The following is a 13,268-nucleotide window of genomic DNA, read 5'->3' as shown; positions in this document are numbered from 1 at the left end:
CCCCATCTTTCTTATAAGCCCCCTTTAAGTACTGAAAGGCCACAACAAGGTCCCCCAGAGCCTTCTCTTCTCCAGGCTGAACAACCCCAACTCTCTCAGCCTTTCTTCATAGGAGAGGTGTTCCATCCCCCTGATCATTTTTGTGACCCTCCTCTGGACCCACTCCAACAGGACGTGTCTTTCTTATGCTGAGATGATTTTGGTGTATTTCCAAGGAAATGGAGTTTAATATGTTGAAGAGATGACTTCTAAGCTATCTGCTGTGCTTTTTCCCACAAGGTTACATTTTCTTCATCTGAACGTCGATAACTGAAGGAAGAAATTTTCTTTCTCACATAGCCTGGACTTCAATGAAGGAGAGCTCCTCAGAGGTCTTCATGGGGTGAATTAGCTCTTACACTGTGTAAAACTTGCTTTACTTTAACTGACTCATCTCCAACTATTATTTATGACCAGATACTGTGTTTTTCAGAATGACAGTTGCTCATATTGAAAAAACAGCATTAAAATATTTTAAATATTGCTAAAATAGGTACATTTAGTGAATGGGCTAAAAATTACTAACTTGCAGCAACCCACAGTGTAGACAGTCCTCACTGGAAGACTTAAGACATAGCCTACTTACTTTAAAAAATGATGTGGTAGGAATAGAAAAGGAAGGTTAATTGAGGCCTGTGAGGAAAATGCAAGTGTATATTTGATTACACCCTAATTTACATAAATGCTACATAAACAGAGAAGCACTTCTACCTGGCTATCAGTTGCTTACCATGTTTCTGAGAACCACTTATAATCAAATCTCTTTAGTTGTTACTCTTACACCTGCCATCTGATTACATCAAGGATGTTTTAATTAGCATTTTAAAAAGTCTGCCTGGTGAATTATTCTGGAAGGCACATAACAAGCTCGATGTTTCTGCTGTGGCTGTGGAGCAGACCAGGCTCAGATGGACAGATGACAACTGCCGTTCAGAGCTGAATGTGCTACCAGTGAAATCTGGACAGGGAAAGTAAGACTATATTCAACATCTGATTCGGCAAGAACTGTTGCAAACATCATATGCTAAATTTAGGATTCTGTTATTTGTATTAATGGCCTTATAACTATGCAATAATTTGTTGAGGAACCATTGCTTTTAAAGCTCTTGAATATCTAAAGAAATTAGCACTCACTGAGCTGACAGACATCTTTTTTGATTTTTCTGTATCAGCAGTCATGGCTTTCTTTCTCATCCTCTTTTCTTTTACTACTCTTATAATCCTCCCTCTAGTTATTTAAAAGCAGATGGAGGACTGCAGTTCCCATCCTACTACTATAAACTGTGCTTTGGACCCTACTGAAAGCTATTTATTAAAAATATCTATACTTGTAAATTATGAGCCTTGTTTGAAGTAGCTTGCTAACTCTGGACACTACACAATCTATTCATGGCAAACAGAAATTATATACTCCTAATACATTTGCAACACTAAAAAATTAAACATCAAAACAAAACAGAGATTAGTATTTGTACTTTTTAAAACCAAGTATAATTCAAAATCCAGTTTCCAATTCATTGGCTGGCCTCAGCAAATTTTCCCCCTACAACTACTTGTGTCCAGCTAAAACAAATCAGATACACAATAATGAATGTGTACAACAAATTACTTGCACATCATGAACAGACTGAAAAGGTTTAGGTAAAAGTACTCAGAAGGAATTTAAAAAGCAAATAGATTTAAGGAAATTATGCATGTTCCTAATGGTTATGTAACATAATATACCGCATTTATTAAATAACTCAGCTCTCTCTCAGCACTGATTTGATATGATCTCACCCCTTCCTTTAAAGATATTCTAGTTCCATCAATAAAATATGAAATGTGCAAAGCTACTTTAATTCATAGTGTTTAGTAAAACATCAATAATACCTGTACCCATAATCAAAATTTAGCATTACAGGGATGTAAACCTAGTGATCATGCTTCCAGCATTTTAGCTGACAGGAATCTTGAAGAAAGTCAATACTAATTTTGTAGTAACTATGCCAGAGCTAGGTCAAAAGTTATCCGTTGCCATCTTCCCACATATTATTAAGTTCCATTCTGGTATCATTTTTCAGCTATGTGACTAATATAATCCTTACTTACAAAAAGCTTACAGAAAGCACTCTTCCAGGACTTACGCACATTTCTATGACAAGCATAGCGTTAAAGGTGTGTGTATACAAATTGCCTGCATAAAGCAGCCTGTCAGGCTGTGCTCTTAACTCATAAGGAAAAGAGACTTTCATCAGATTTGCCAGCCTTTATAAACAACACTTTTTGCAATCATGAAGATAAATACAATCTTTTCTATCAGGATTATATTGAAAATATAAAATTCATTAAAAATTCAATGTGTTTTATTCAGCTGCCTATTACTGTCAAACATCACATTCATATTCTGTTACTATAGATACCATAGTAATTTTCTGCATTACTTCTGTTCATCTAAATACAACTGTCCAACATAACCTCAATGGAGCAATGAAAAAGGTTTTAATTAATCATATGCAAATTGTTCTTTTCCTTTAAAAACAAGCCTCACAAGAGAGATTTAAAAACTGCAGTAACAATGTTTTTATTGCTACTTAAAAATTACAGCTGCGTAAGAATAATTTAATCTTAAAGGCGTTTAATGGATATGTCTTATCTAAACAGTCTAAATGGTAGAACAGAGAAATGCATAATTTGGAGTTACTCTGTGAGGTTGCTAGGGTATATTTTAGCTAACTATGAAGAAGAAACAAAAACAACCTTTAATCACAAATGATAAGTAGAGAAGACATGCAGACACATACAATGCATTCGATTTATGGCATATTTTTGAATAAATTAAAATCAAAATACGCAAATCCTCTTTTCCAAAATTCAGACTAGTTTCATTTTGATGTACCAGGGTTCCCCTACAACACCTCAGGTCCCTCTTCATTTTAGGCACACAGCTTACGCCACAGGCTGTAATGGCTCACTTGCTGAAAGCCAGAAATACTTTGTAAAAGTACTTCAAGCACTTGATTGGACCTTGCCCTAAAGTCCTGGAAGAGTCAGCCCACATTTCCTTCTCTCAGAAGTAGAAAAGCATTACTTGAGTCACCCTCAGTCAACCCTCAATCAGCACCCTCAGCAAGCAAGTTCCCTTGTCTTAGGATGCCAGATATAGCCACACTGATTGCTTGTTCATAGAACTGAAGCACAGTCATGCAGAAATATAAATGCTCCCTGGCTGTAGAAGAGCCCCATTCTTTTATGCAATCTCAATAAAGCCGAATTGATCTTACCATGAAAACTGATTTGACTTCAAACCACCTCAGAATCCCTGGTAATTTATACGCTGTCACATAGATGGTTCTCTCAATCCACATATTCTGCAAATACAACATAAACATCACATTATCAGATTGATAGCTTTTATCTTAAGCAAAGCCTTAAAACATTATCATCAGGAAAAGGAACCGCAGTATGACAGACATTATGAAGCCAGGGGGAAATTTCAGTTGGAATCTGCTTGGGGAGATGATGGAGTGGCGCCGATTTAAATCTGATACATGATTTAGTAGAGAACAACTGCTCTCTTACCAAATGAGAACACTATATAAAAGATCCACCCTTTTTACTGGACTGTCATTTTTCCCACGTAACTTCTAGAGCTTTCAAGGACCATCCCCCACAAAACCATAACATCTTGATATAGGGAAAGCTTCTTCCCGAGGAGGGCAGGGGAGCAGAAGGACTGGTCCCGGGGGAGGCTGTGCTGTCCCCACCCTCAGAGGTTTCAAGACCTGCTGGGATAAAGCCCTGAGCAGCCAGGTCTGACCCTGCACCTGGCCCTGCCTGGAGCAGGGGTTGGGTCCCATCCTGACCTGCAGGTCCTGACCTGAATTTGTGATCCTGTGATTTCATCTGAGCTGTAAACTGCAATGGCTTTGTTGTAACATCTCCTCACTGGTTTGAATGTAAGGATATGTGATCTAATGTCTCTTCCTTCACATGTGTGTATTTGGTTCATAACCGATGTCAAAGACATCTCTTGATCTGATTTTGTTAGAACTGGTATATGTTGGTAGTTCATCTTATTTATTGTGAGGCTTTTTTAAAACAGATGTAGATTCTCACGGAGATTAACAAATTAGCAATTTTTGATATAACAGCCACCATGAGAAGCTAAAGACACTAAAGGAGTCTCTGAATGAATATCTAGGCTTAGCTATAGGAAACCAAATACTCAGCATTTATTGGCACATTGATTAGATTAGAGCCTGCTACTACACAGAAAACCAAGTTCTTTGCTCAAGGAATGATGCATTAATTTATTACTTTAATTACTACTGCTACTACTTTACTACTAACTGCGCCAACTAGAACCCCTGTAAATAAAATGGTGTCTATAAAAAACAAAGGCAATCAACTTGATGTAACCTGTTGTAAACGTTTTGCCGAATACAAGCTGTGCTCAAAGGGAGTTTTATTGACCATTAGATGAAACATACAGTTTAGTAAAAAAAGAAAAAAAAAAAGAAAAAGAACCAAGATATTACTACAAAAAGATTTTTAGATGCCTGACTAGAATCTTCATGGCAAGACAAGTTTTGGCAAGAGATCTCTCTTTTTTCAGGTATAGCCATTTTAAAATAGCCATTTTAAACTTCTTTCTCAACATAGTCAGTTTTTAACAAAATAAATTCAGTTTTGTCCATTTTTACTATTGGTATAAAACAGAACATGATAATTGGTTTAATTGAATTTCTATGAAAAATAATCACATTTAAAGCTATTTTTTATTTTTCAACAACCAAAACATAATGAATGGTTCAGGTTCTCTAAATGAAGGGGAATAAACAAGCAAACACCAAAAGTACTCTATTTTCTTTTTTTTTTTTTTACCGCAAATTCATTGTCCGGGTTTTTCTCTCCTTTTCGAACAGGGCGTGAATACTCAAACCGTTGGACTTCATTCACCCTATAGAAACTGAAAAAAAAGGAAAAGCACAATCAAACTCAAATACTATCTCTTTAGGAATTGCCGTTAAACTCTAGTACCAGAAAAAAAGTTTATGCATAAATACAAAATGCTTATGGGATCACTGTTTTCCAGTGGGTTGGATGGAATCCCTGCTAATATTAAGAATACCCAAGAAATGTCCTCAGAATTACTACCCTCCTTGGCTGTGTACAGATTTGTTATACCACAACAAGAACTAGTTTAGGTGTTATAAAGGAGACTGATAAAATTGCAAAACCAGCCCAAACTCACCTCACAATTTGTTCTGACACTGGCCTGTGAAATTTAGACGGTAAATCCAGTTTTGGCTTTACAGTAAAGCACTGAATATCTGAATTCAAAGGTTAAGAACTGAAAAGCGCATTTTAATCACGCAGAACAGGCATCTCAACGGGAACGTGAAGAAAGGACAGAACAACAAAATTAACATATTACACCCATAAAGGCAGAAGTGCAGCAGTCTCCTGCTTGTGTTGGCCATAAATCCTCGATCCGTGTGGCTGCAGGAGCCACTGTACAACCTAAGGATACACTGGCCGGAGGAGTTTTTAATGTCATCGCCTGGTGGAGACGTCGTTTTCATTTTTTCTGCATTTGGAAACTGAGTCAATAACCTTGCTTCAAAGTCTTCGCGGCGTTCATACTCCTTTCCCCGGTAAATGAAGACTTTGTTCTGGAAACAAATTGAGAGGTGAAATCCTAATACCAGTATCCTCAGTAATGAACTGGGATCTCAGAAGCATTGAACTCCAATGGTGTTAAGTGAGATATTTTACATTCCTCACACTATGATATAATCAACAGTTTACAAATATTTTATGCCATTTCAATAAAGCACAAATGGATTTCCTTACCTTCAATTCAGTACTCAGATCATTAAGCATGCACTTACCTTTAGGCATATATATATAAACCACACTAAATTCAAGGGGGTCTAAATACATGATATCAAGGATCTATAAAATAGGTGCCCATTGAAAATGTATTAAGACAAATTATGTCCTCTACCAAATCCAGGATCTCCCTCTGTAATTCCTCTCATCCATCTTCCACAGCTGATGGTGGAATGGATGTAAATAAGCATAATTAGGCTTTTTATACACAAACATTTATTAAAAGGCATTGGGGTGAGCAAGCAAGAGTAGCAGAGAAAAGTACAAACAGAAAACGATGCCAATTTTAGGAGGAAGGTCCAAAGATACTGACTCTTTTAGAAAGACTGATACACCGCAGTCTTTCTAATCCCATTAGTCTATTAGATTTTTGCCATTGGTAAATAAGCATAATTAGGCTTTTTATACACAAACATTTATTAAAAGGCATTGGGGTGAGCAAGCAAGAGTAGCAGAGAAAAGTACAAACAGAAAACGATGCCAATTTTAGGAGGAAGGTCCAAAGATACTGACTCTTTTAGAAAGACTGATACACCGCAGTCTTTCTAATCCCATTAGTCTATTAGATTTTTGCCATTGTACAGTTGTCTGCATACAGCATAACTTTTAAATTAAGTATATTGTATTTCTAAATATTGGTTTCTTCTTTTAACAATAAAGAAAATTAAGATATATTTTATACAGCCCATTTATGTACTGAACAAGCACATTAAATTCTAAAGAAAAATGTAAAAGACGACTTGCATATTTTAACTGATCAAACATATTAAAGTAAGTTTTGATATGAATGCAACACTTGCATCTGAATATGCTTAACTTCATTACTCATCTCAAATGAACACTTGGTGTTATGACTAGGGGTAGAAAACTAGAATAATTTACATTTGCCCAGCTGGGTTTAGTTCTGCAATGGTGCCTTTTGAAATGCACAGTAGATGAAAGAATACTCTCTATTTGGGAAGAAAAAAAAGGAAAAAGGGCAGATGCCTAGGAAGTGTATCTATACCTGCAATTCATGTGTATATAACTGAAATTCACAGGAAAAATCACAATAGAAGAAAAAGCTTGTGTTAAGGATTTTCTCAATCAGCTTTTCAGGCGCTTAATAGCCAAATTTTCAGAGGTTTTATTGCTTATTTATTACAAACTGACCAATCCACGAGGCTTTTGTAAAGCATGGTGTTTTCCTCCACTTAAAAATCATTCAGTTGTGAAGCGAAAAAGCAGTTCAGTATTAATACAGCAGATTAACACTATTTTGCACGGTATCCCTTTGACTATACAGTATAACACACCGCTTCAACGGGAAAATTACGTTGTGTTCTCTGCATTTTTTGTATGCAAATACATGGTTGAGTTAGAGGCTGAGACAAACTGCCCCATGGCCACTCCATGCACTCGGTCAAGACAGCTTGTCATGCCCATTGTGATCCCAGTGCAACCCCTCTCTCGTTAGCGGCTCTGGATCACTGGATATTCCCAATGTTTCTAGAGGATAATGTGCAGTCTGTTGAGAGTGGCTGTACGTGTGATAAAATTTCACAACAACTCATGGCCACAATCCCTTTTGCAAAGTTATTAGTGACTTTATCATACATGCATCATTTTGAAGATTCCTGATAATGCAAGTCTTCCCTATAGGAATATCATAAAATATTAATTCAATCATTTTCTAGAGAAATGGGTTGATCAATCTTAACAGTGACTCCTTACTGGATATTAAATATCTTTTGCCTGCTAAAATTTAAGAAATTATTAATAAACATTTTACAAAAATCTTATTAAAGCTTTTTCACTTAATGTACCACAAACATTTTTTTCTGTTTGATGCTTGATAAAAGCTGTTGCATGTACATTACTCTACATGTATTTCAAACACCACAATAATTCTTAGTTTTGCTGCATCGCATCTCTTTAGAGTTGGTCTTTTGATACACACGGTAGCTTGCACACAATCATGCCTTTGCGTCTGTTACTAACATATGGCTTTGCCAGTTTGCAGAATTGCATTTCATAAGCTTTGGGGCAGCTCTGGGTACCAACGATCCTGCCACCTTCCTGCATGCTCAGAGTCTCTTTGGCATGAGCTGCCGAGCCATAATTTGGAGACCAAGCAGTGGGCTAACATACGAGAGCTCATCTCCCAGTTTTTGTTTGATGGTCTGCACACAACAGATGCTGAAAAATTCACTCTTAGCCTGGCAGGAACTGCCTGGGGTCAGCTTTCTTCCTTTCAGCTGCAAAGAGCTGATAATTTGTTGCACTTCTCAGGAGACAGAAATGGTACAAGAACGCCTGTAGTACAGCATCCCAGGGCGTAGGGAAACCCACGCCATTTGCTGCTTCTTGGGATGATTCAAGAATTTCAGTTTCTTCACATGGGCTCTAGTTAGTTGGTGGAAAAGGAGGTTTTTCCAAATGGACACCTGATTAAGTAAAAGTTTTATTTCCTGGGATTTTTTAAAGCCTCTCCCTGCTTCATTTTAATACACCATGAAAGACCAGCTGACCACAGTTAACCTGACAAAGCCAGCTTAATCAGCATTCACTGGATTTATCCAGTGAGCCGGTCTTCAGCATAGGCTTGGGCTTGCTCCTGGTATTTATTATGGCATAATCTGAGAGAGTTAACATAGAATTACTCAGTTACGACCGGGAACTCATCTCCTAAATGTGTATTTCCAGGAGGAAACCTACTACCAGCCCCTGGCCTGAGACTAAATCTCTCTGAGTCTCCTGGACTCAGAGAATAATCTGAGAATAATAAGAATAATCTCATTCTTCTGTCTCTTGAACTGCCTTAATCTACTGTAACTCTTCCACAGAGGGTTGGAGAGAGCCTCTTTCCAAATTGAAAATCCTCAGCTCTTCAGATAGATACGAGCAGCACAGCAGCTAAATAGCTAATGTGTTATTTCCACGTCACCGACTGGCAAGTGCCAGAGTCCAGAGAATCATGATACAGATGTAATTCAGATGTGTTAAATCCCTACCCTTCTTTAGCCACTAATTCAACTCCATAACAATCCTGGTATCAGTGGAAAAAATCTAAAATGTTACTGGACTTACATTACCAGCATCAATCAAGTGACATGTTTTAAACTGACACGACTCATGAAAATCAATGATAAAAGATTGCTTTTAAAGGTATCACACATATCTCTGATATTCAACTTCATTTTAGTGACTATGCTGGAAAGGACACTCACATGAAAACATGGTCACATACGAAAGGCTTCTCTACCATACTCACACATACACACATACCCGTCAGGCAAAAATGTCACCATTTCAGATGGTGCTGGTTATTACCCTGATTTACGAATTGGGTGGTATATCTTCATTTTTAGTGATACCCTGAAGAAGTATAAAGCATTGGATATGTTTGAAGAAAAAGCTTCTCTACCAAAATTCAACTATTCCATATTGGAAACTGGAAAGGAAAAACCAATGTTTGTTTTATACACCTAAAAACCAACCATCAATGTTAGGCAGATTGTAAATAACACACTGACAAACAATAATGTACTTTCTCCACAACTGAGGGAAATTTCCAAAGCAAGAAACCTTGCTATCGTCTGTGGAAAAAGGTGGACGCTTACCCTTATGAATGTTGGAAATCCCTGGCCGTAGTATCCAACAGCAAAGTAGTCTGGTTTTGGTCTTATCACTTTCACAATGTTTTCATAGAACTGGGCTTGCTTTCTCTGCAAAATAAATAGGAAAAACTTTAATGACCTAAACTTTAAGGAGATTCCCTATACTTAATATCTAGATCTCTTTTATGTATATCTCTAACTTAAAGATGTACATTCCTCACTTCACCCCTTTTTCTTCACCTATCAGATATATGCTAGTATTTTGAAATACTAGACTCTGTAGCCATTGTTTTTATGCTCATTTTGGTGAACCTCACTATTCCATATCCAATATGGAGATTTTGATGAAGGTCAAGAATTTGCAAGGCAGCCTGAATTCCCGGTTGCAACACTGCGATGCCGAAACGCTGGAACGATGAAGCACGTACTGCTAAAGCCAGCTCATCTTGATGATGCTGACTTCTCAGTTTTCGGCTGTTACATTTCATTATATTTTTTTTGCTTCTTTTCCATATTTACAACTATTTATTTGCATACGGAAAGCACGCAGTTGAGAATTGCAGAAAAATATAACTTTTGGAATAAATACACGCATGTCAGACGCCATCTGTTTTCAAAGCAGAATCCTTCTTTATCTCAAATGATGAAATAATAACAAATGTGCAGCTTCAGATGATCTGTTCATTACCTTATTTTTAGTCTATTACTTTCTGTAAGAGAATGAATTCTGATTTAGGGGGAGGTTTATTACTGCTCCCATACGACAGATAACACTAAATGGCAAGAAGGCTACATAGACCAAGATCTGCTGTATATTTCTCAGTTCACCTGTAGCAAAACTATTTTGTCATTTGTGAATTGTCTTAGTGTCTAATATTTAATATTGCTTGAACAAAAGAGACAATAGGGAGAACAGAAAGAAGCAAAAAACTTTTACATTTTATTGTGGGGGAAAAAAAAAGAGCTAGCATGCTAATGCTATTCAGCAGCAACAATAAGAAAGGCCGATGGGGTATGCGACACCTGACTCACACGGGAGTGTGAATTTTGATCTTTGCCTTATTAGGGATGAATGCCCAATGCATGCTGGTACTAATTTTTGTGACAACTCTCTCTGTTTCTCCTGCCTGATAAAGAGCAGGTAAACTCATTTGTTTGACCTGAGAATTAGAAGTTTTGGGTTTCCCCTATGAGAAGAGGGAGAAACTCCATTTCCATATGCAAATGCACCATACCTAGTTTATACACTGCCTCTCCTGGAACTATGTCAGTTAATGTAAACAATGACATATTTACTGTGCAAGAGGAATGGGGAAAAATACATAATTCAGTATTATTGGCCATCAGCTACACTGTAGAAAGTGCAAATTCAGACTTCTGCTCCAAAAATGGGTACAGTATGATAAGTAAAGGGTGGTTGCCTCTGTGACAAAAGCTGTTCATGTTCCCATGTGCAAGCATAAAGAGATGGAAAATTAAAAATGAGGGACTCTGAGAGTAGCTACCCACTGGTGAATAATCGTATCTGATGCATGAGAATCATTTCTAGCTGAGGAACAATCTCTACCAGATTCCCTTTATATTGAAATGAAGAATATTCTCTATTGAACGCAGCCCTGCTGACACTGGCGCAGGCAGCAGGCCAAGGAAGACTCTTTCGGCATACCATAGCACCTGAGAAATGTTCCATATATACATCCCTTACCTCCTGCAGTACAAAGCAACATGAAACCAGGCTCCAGATTTGTTAGGTAAATCAGTACAATCGGTCTGTCACTAAAAACAGTTAAAACGCCACAAAAGGACGACCATCAAAAAGGGATATAAATTCAGCTCTAGAGAGCTGGAGGACAGAATCATGGACAAAACAAAGAAGAACATGTAAAGGAGTGAAGAAACCATAAAATTGAGATGATTGGTATTTACCTTTATTCCTTCCTCCCCAGGAAAGGAGATTCTGGGGAGACAGGGACAGAGATGCTTCTGGGGAGATGGCTCCTAGCCATCCTCAAACTGAGTGTCGGTGTCAGCAGAGAAAGAGGGTGCAATGACACTGTATTAATGCCCAGCTCTGATAGACTGGGATAAAGCAGATAGACAATTCAAAGAAATTAAGGACGATGTACTCTGGTGAGTGCAAAGGTAAAATGTATCAAAAACCTGAAAATCAAGAATTTTCAGAACCAAACTGGAATCATGTCCCAACTCCTGTGAAAACGGTTGAGAAGTTAGGAGGGACAGGGACAGCTGCCATTTATGTTTTTGGAGAAGAACAGCAGAAAAAAAATGGTGCAGGCATAATGAATGGGTAACATCAGGGCAAAAATAACTGACTCTAGACATGAATGCTTGGGGATTATTCATACCTAAAAAAAGAAATGTGAATATGGAAAGACACTTGAGAGAGAATGGGGATTTTTTCATGTTCCCATTTATATTTACATTCCAAATTTCCTTTTATACCCCAAATAAATCAGCTTAACATTACAGAAATATTTTTCTTTCAGCTAAAAAAAATAAAATTCAATCTTTTGCAGGCACTCCAGTGGTAGCCAGTTAATCAACATTTGTCCAACAAAGCCAAAGCAGGCATCTATTTCTGAATTTTACTGTCATAAGAGAGATTTTCAATATAATTTTAAAAGTTTAGAAATTAAATTCAGAAAAAATTGTTGCAGTGTCTATGTCATTAAAAAAACCTACCAGCAGTCACTTGAGTTGTTCATAATCAAACATTTCATTTTCATACTGTTCTGCAAGTTCTTTACCCAAGGCAATGGCCTCTTCCCACATCTGTTGGGAAAAAAAAAAAAAATCACAAAACAGCAACAAAAAGACTGAATTACATACCTTGGTTAAAAAACAACATTGGAATAAAATAAATCTTAATAAAACACAACAAAATGCATTGTGTCACATGCCTGAAAACACCGTGCATCTGATGTGCCAAATAGCTGTGGCAGCATTACCCACATGTCTCTATTCGATGCAAATCAAGTAAAATGATCAAATTGCTTCAGAAATAAATGATTCCTGCTAGTCCAACTAGATATCCAATAATGTGTAAACACGGCCTGCCCACAAAGAAACCAGAACCTAGGACTGTGGATAAATACTGTTGATTGATTATAGTTCATAATCACCTCTCTCTCCCTCTAATATCTATAATCTATATTAGACAGGACAGGCAATTTGCAGATATTGCTTTGAACAAATACTCATTATATTTCCATTGGTTCTTTTTCCCCTCTTGTTCTTCAACCGTGAAATTCAGCAGCCATCTCAACTGACCCAAAGAAATTTAACAATATCCTTCAGCTCTTCAGAAGCCAACAATCTTAATGAGGAGCAGCAAGAATGTTTTTAAATGTGTATTTTTCATTTTTTCTACTCTGAATATAAAGAACCACTCAAACCCCAAAAGATGCTTAAATTAGCACACCAGGCTATCTAAGATCAAACGATGATCTGCTTCTGCTGCTGAAATTTGGCTGGCACTGCTGACCTCACTTTATTAAAAAAAAGAGATTCTGTTGTGATTTAACCTCATCGATTAACTGAGCACCACACAGCTGCTCGCTCACTCCCCCCCCGGGTGGGATGGGGGAGAGAATCGGAAGAGTAAAAGTGAGAAAACTCATGGGTTGAGATAAAAACAGTTTAATAATTGAAATTAAAAAAAAAAAGACTATACAAAGCAAGTGATGCACAATGCAATTGCTCACCACCCGCCAACTGATGCCCAGCCAGTCC

General features: G+C 37.3%; 1 protein-coding gene across 1 annotated transcript in view; it reads right to left on the bottom strand.

The window, feature by feature from the left end:
• The window catches only part of DOCK1 (dedicator of cytokinesis 1), a 307,079-nt gene that overhangs the window by 37,189 nt on the left and 256,622 nt on the right, over positions 1–13,268 (bottom strand). The window contains 6 exon segments of the mRNA XM_009278124.2: positions 3,303–3,389; positions 4,906–4,990; positions 5,276–5,354; positions 5,555–5,696; positions 9,519–9,623; positions 12,219–12,308. Coding sequence (XP_009276399.1) covers positions 3,303–3,389; positions 4,906–4,990; positions 5,276–5,354; positions 5,555–5,696; positions 9,519–9,623; positions 12,219–12,308 — 588 coding nt within the window.

This window comes from Aptenodytes forsteri, unplaced genomic scaffold (genome assembly GCF_000699145.1).
Source record: "Aptenodytes forsteri isolate BGI_AS27 unplaced genomic scaffold, ASM69914v1 Scaffold15, whole genome shotgun sequence".
Lineage (NCBI taxonomy): Eukaryota > Metazoa > Chordata > Aves > Sphenisciformes > Spheniscidae > Aptenodytes > Aptenodytes forsteri.
The sequence above is the reverse complement of the archived record's forward strand: the minus strand, read 5'-3'. Positions and strand labels throughout refer to the sequence as shown.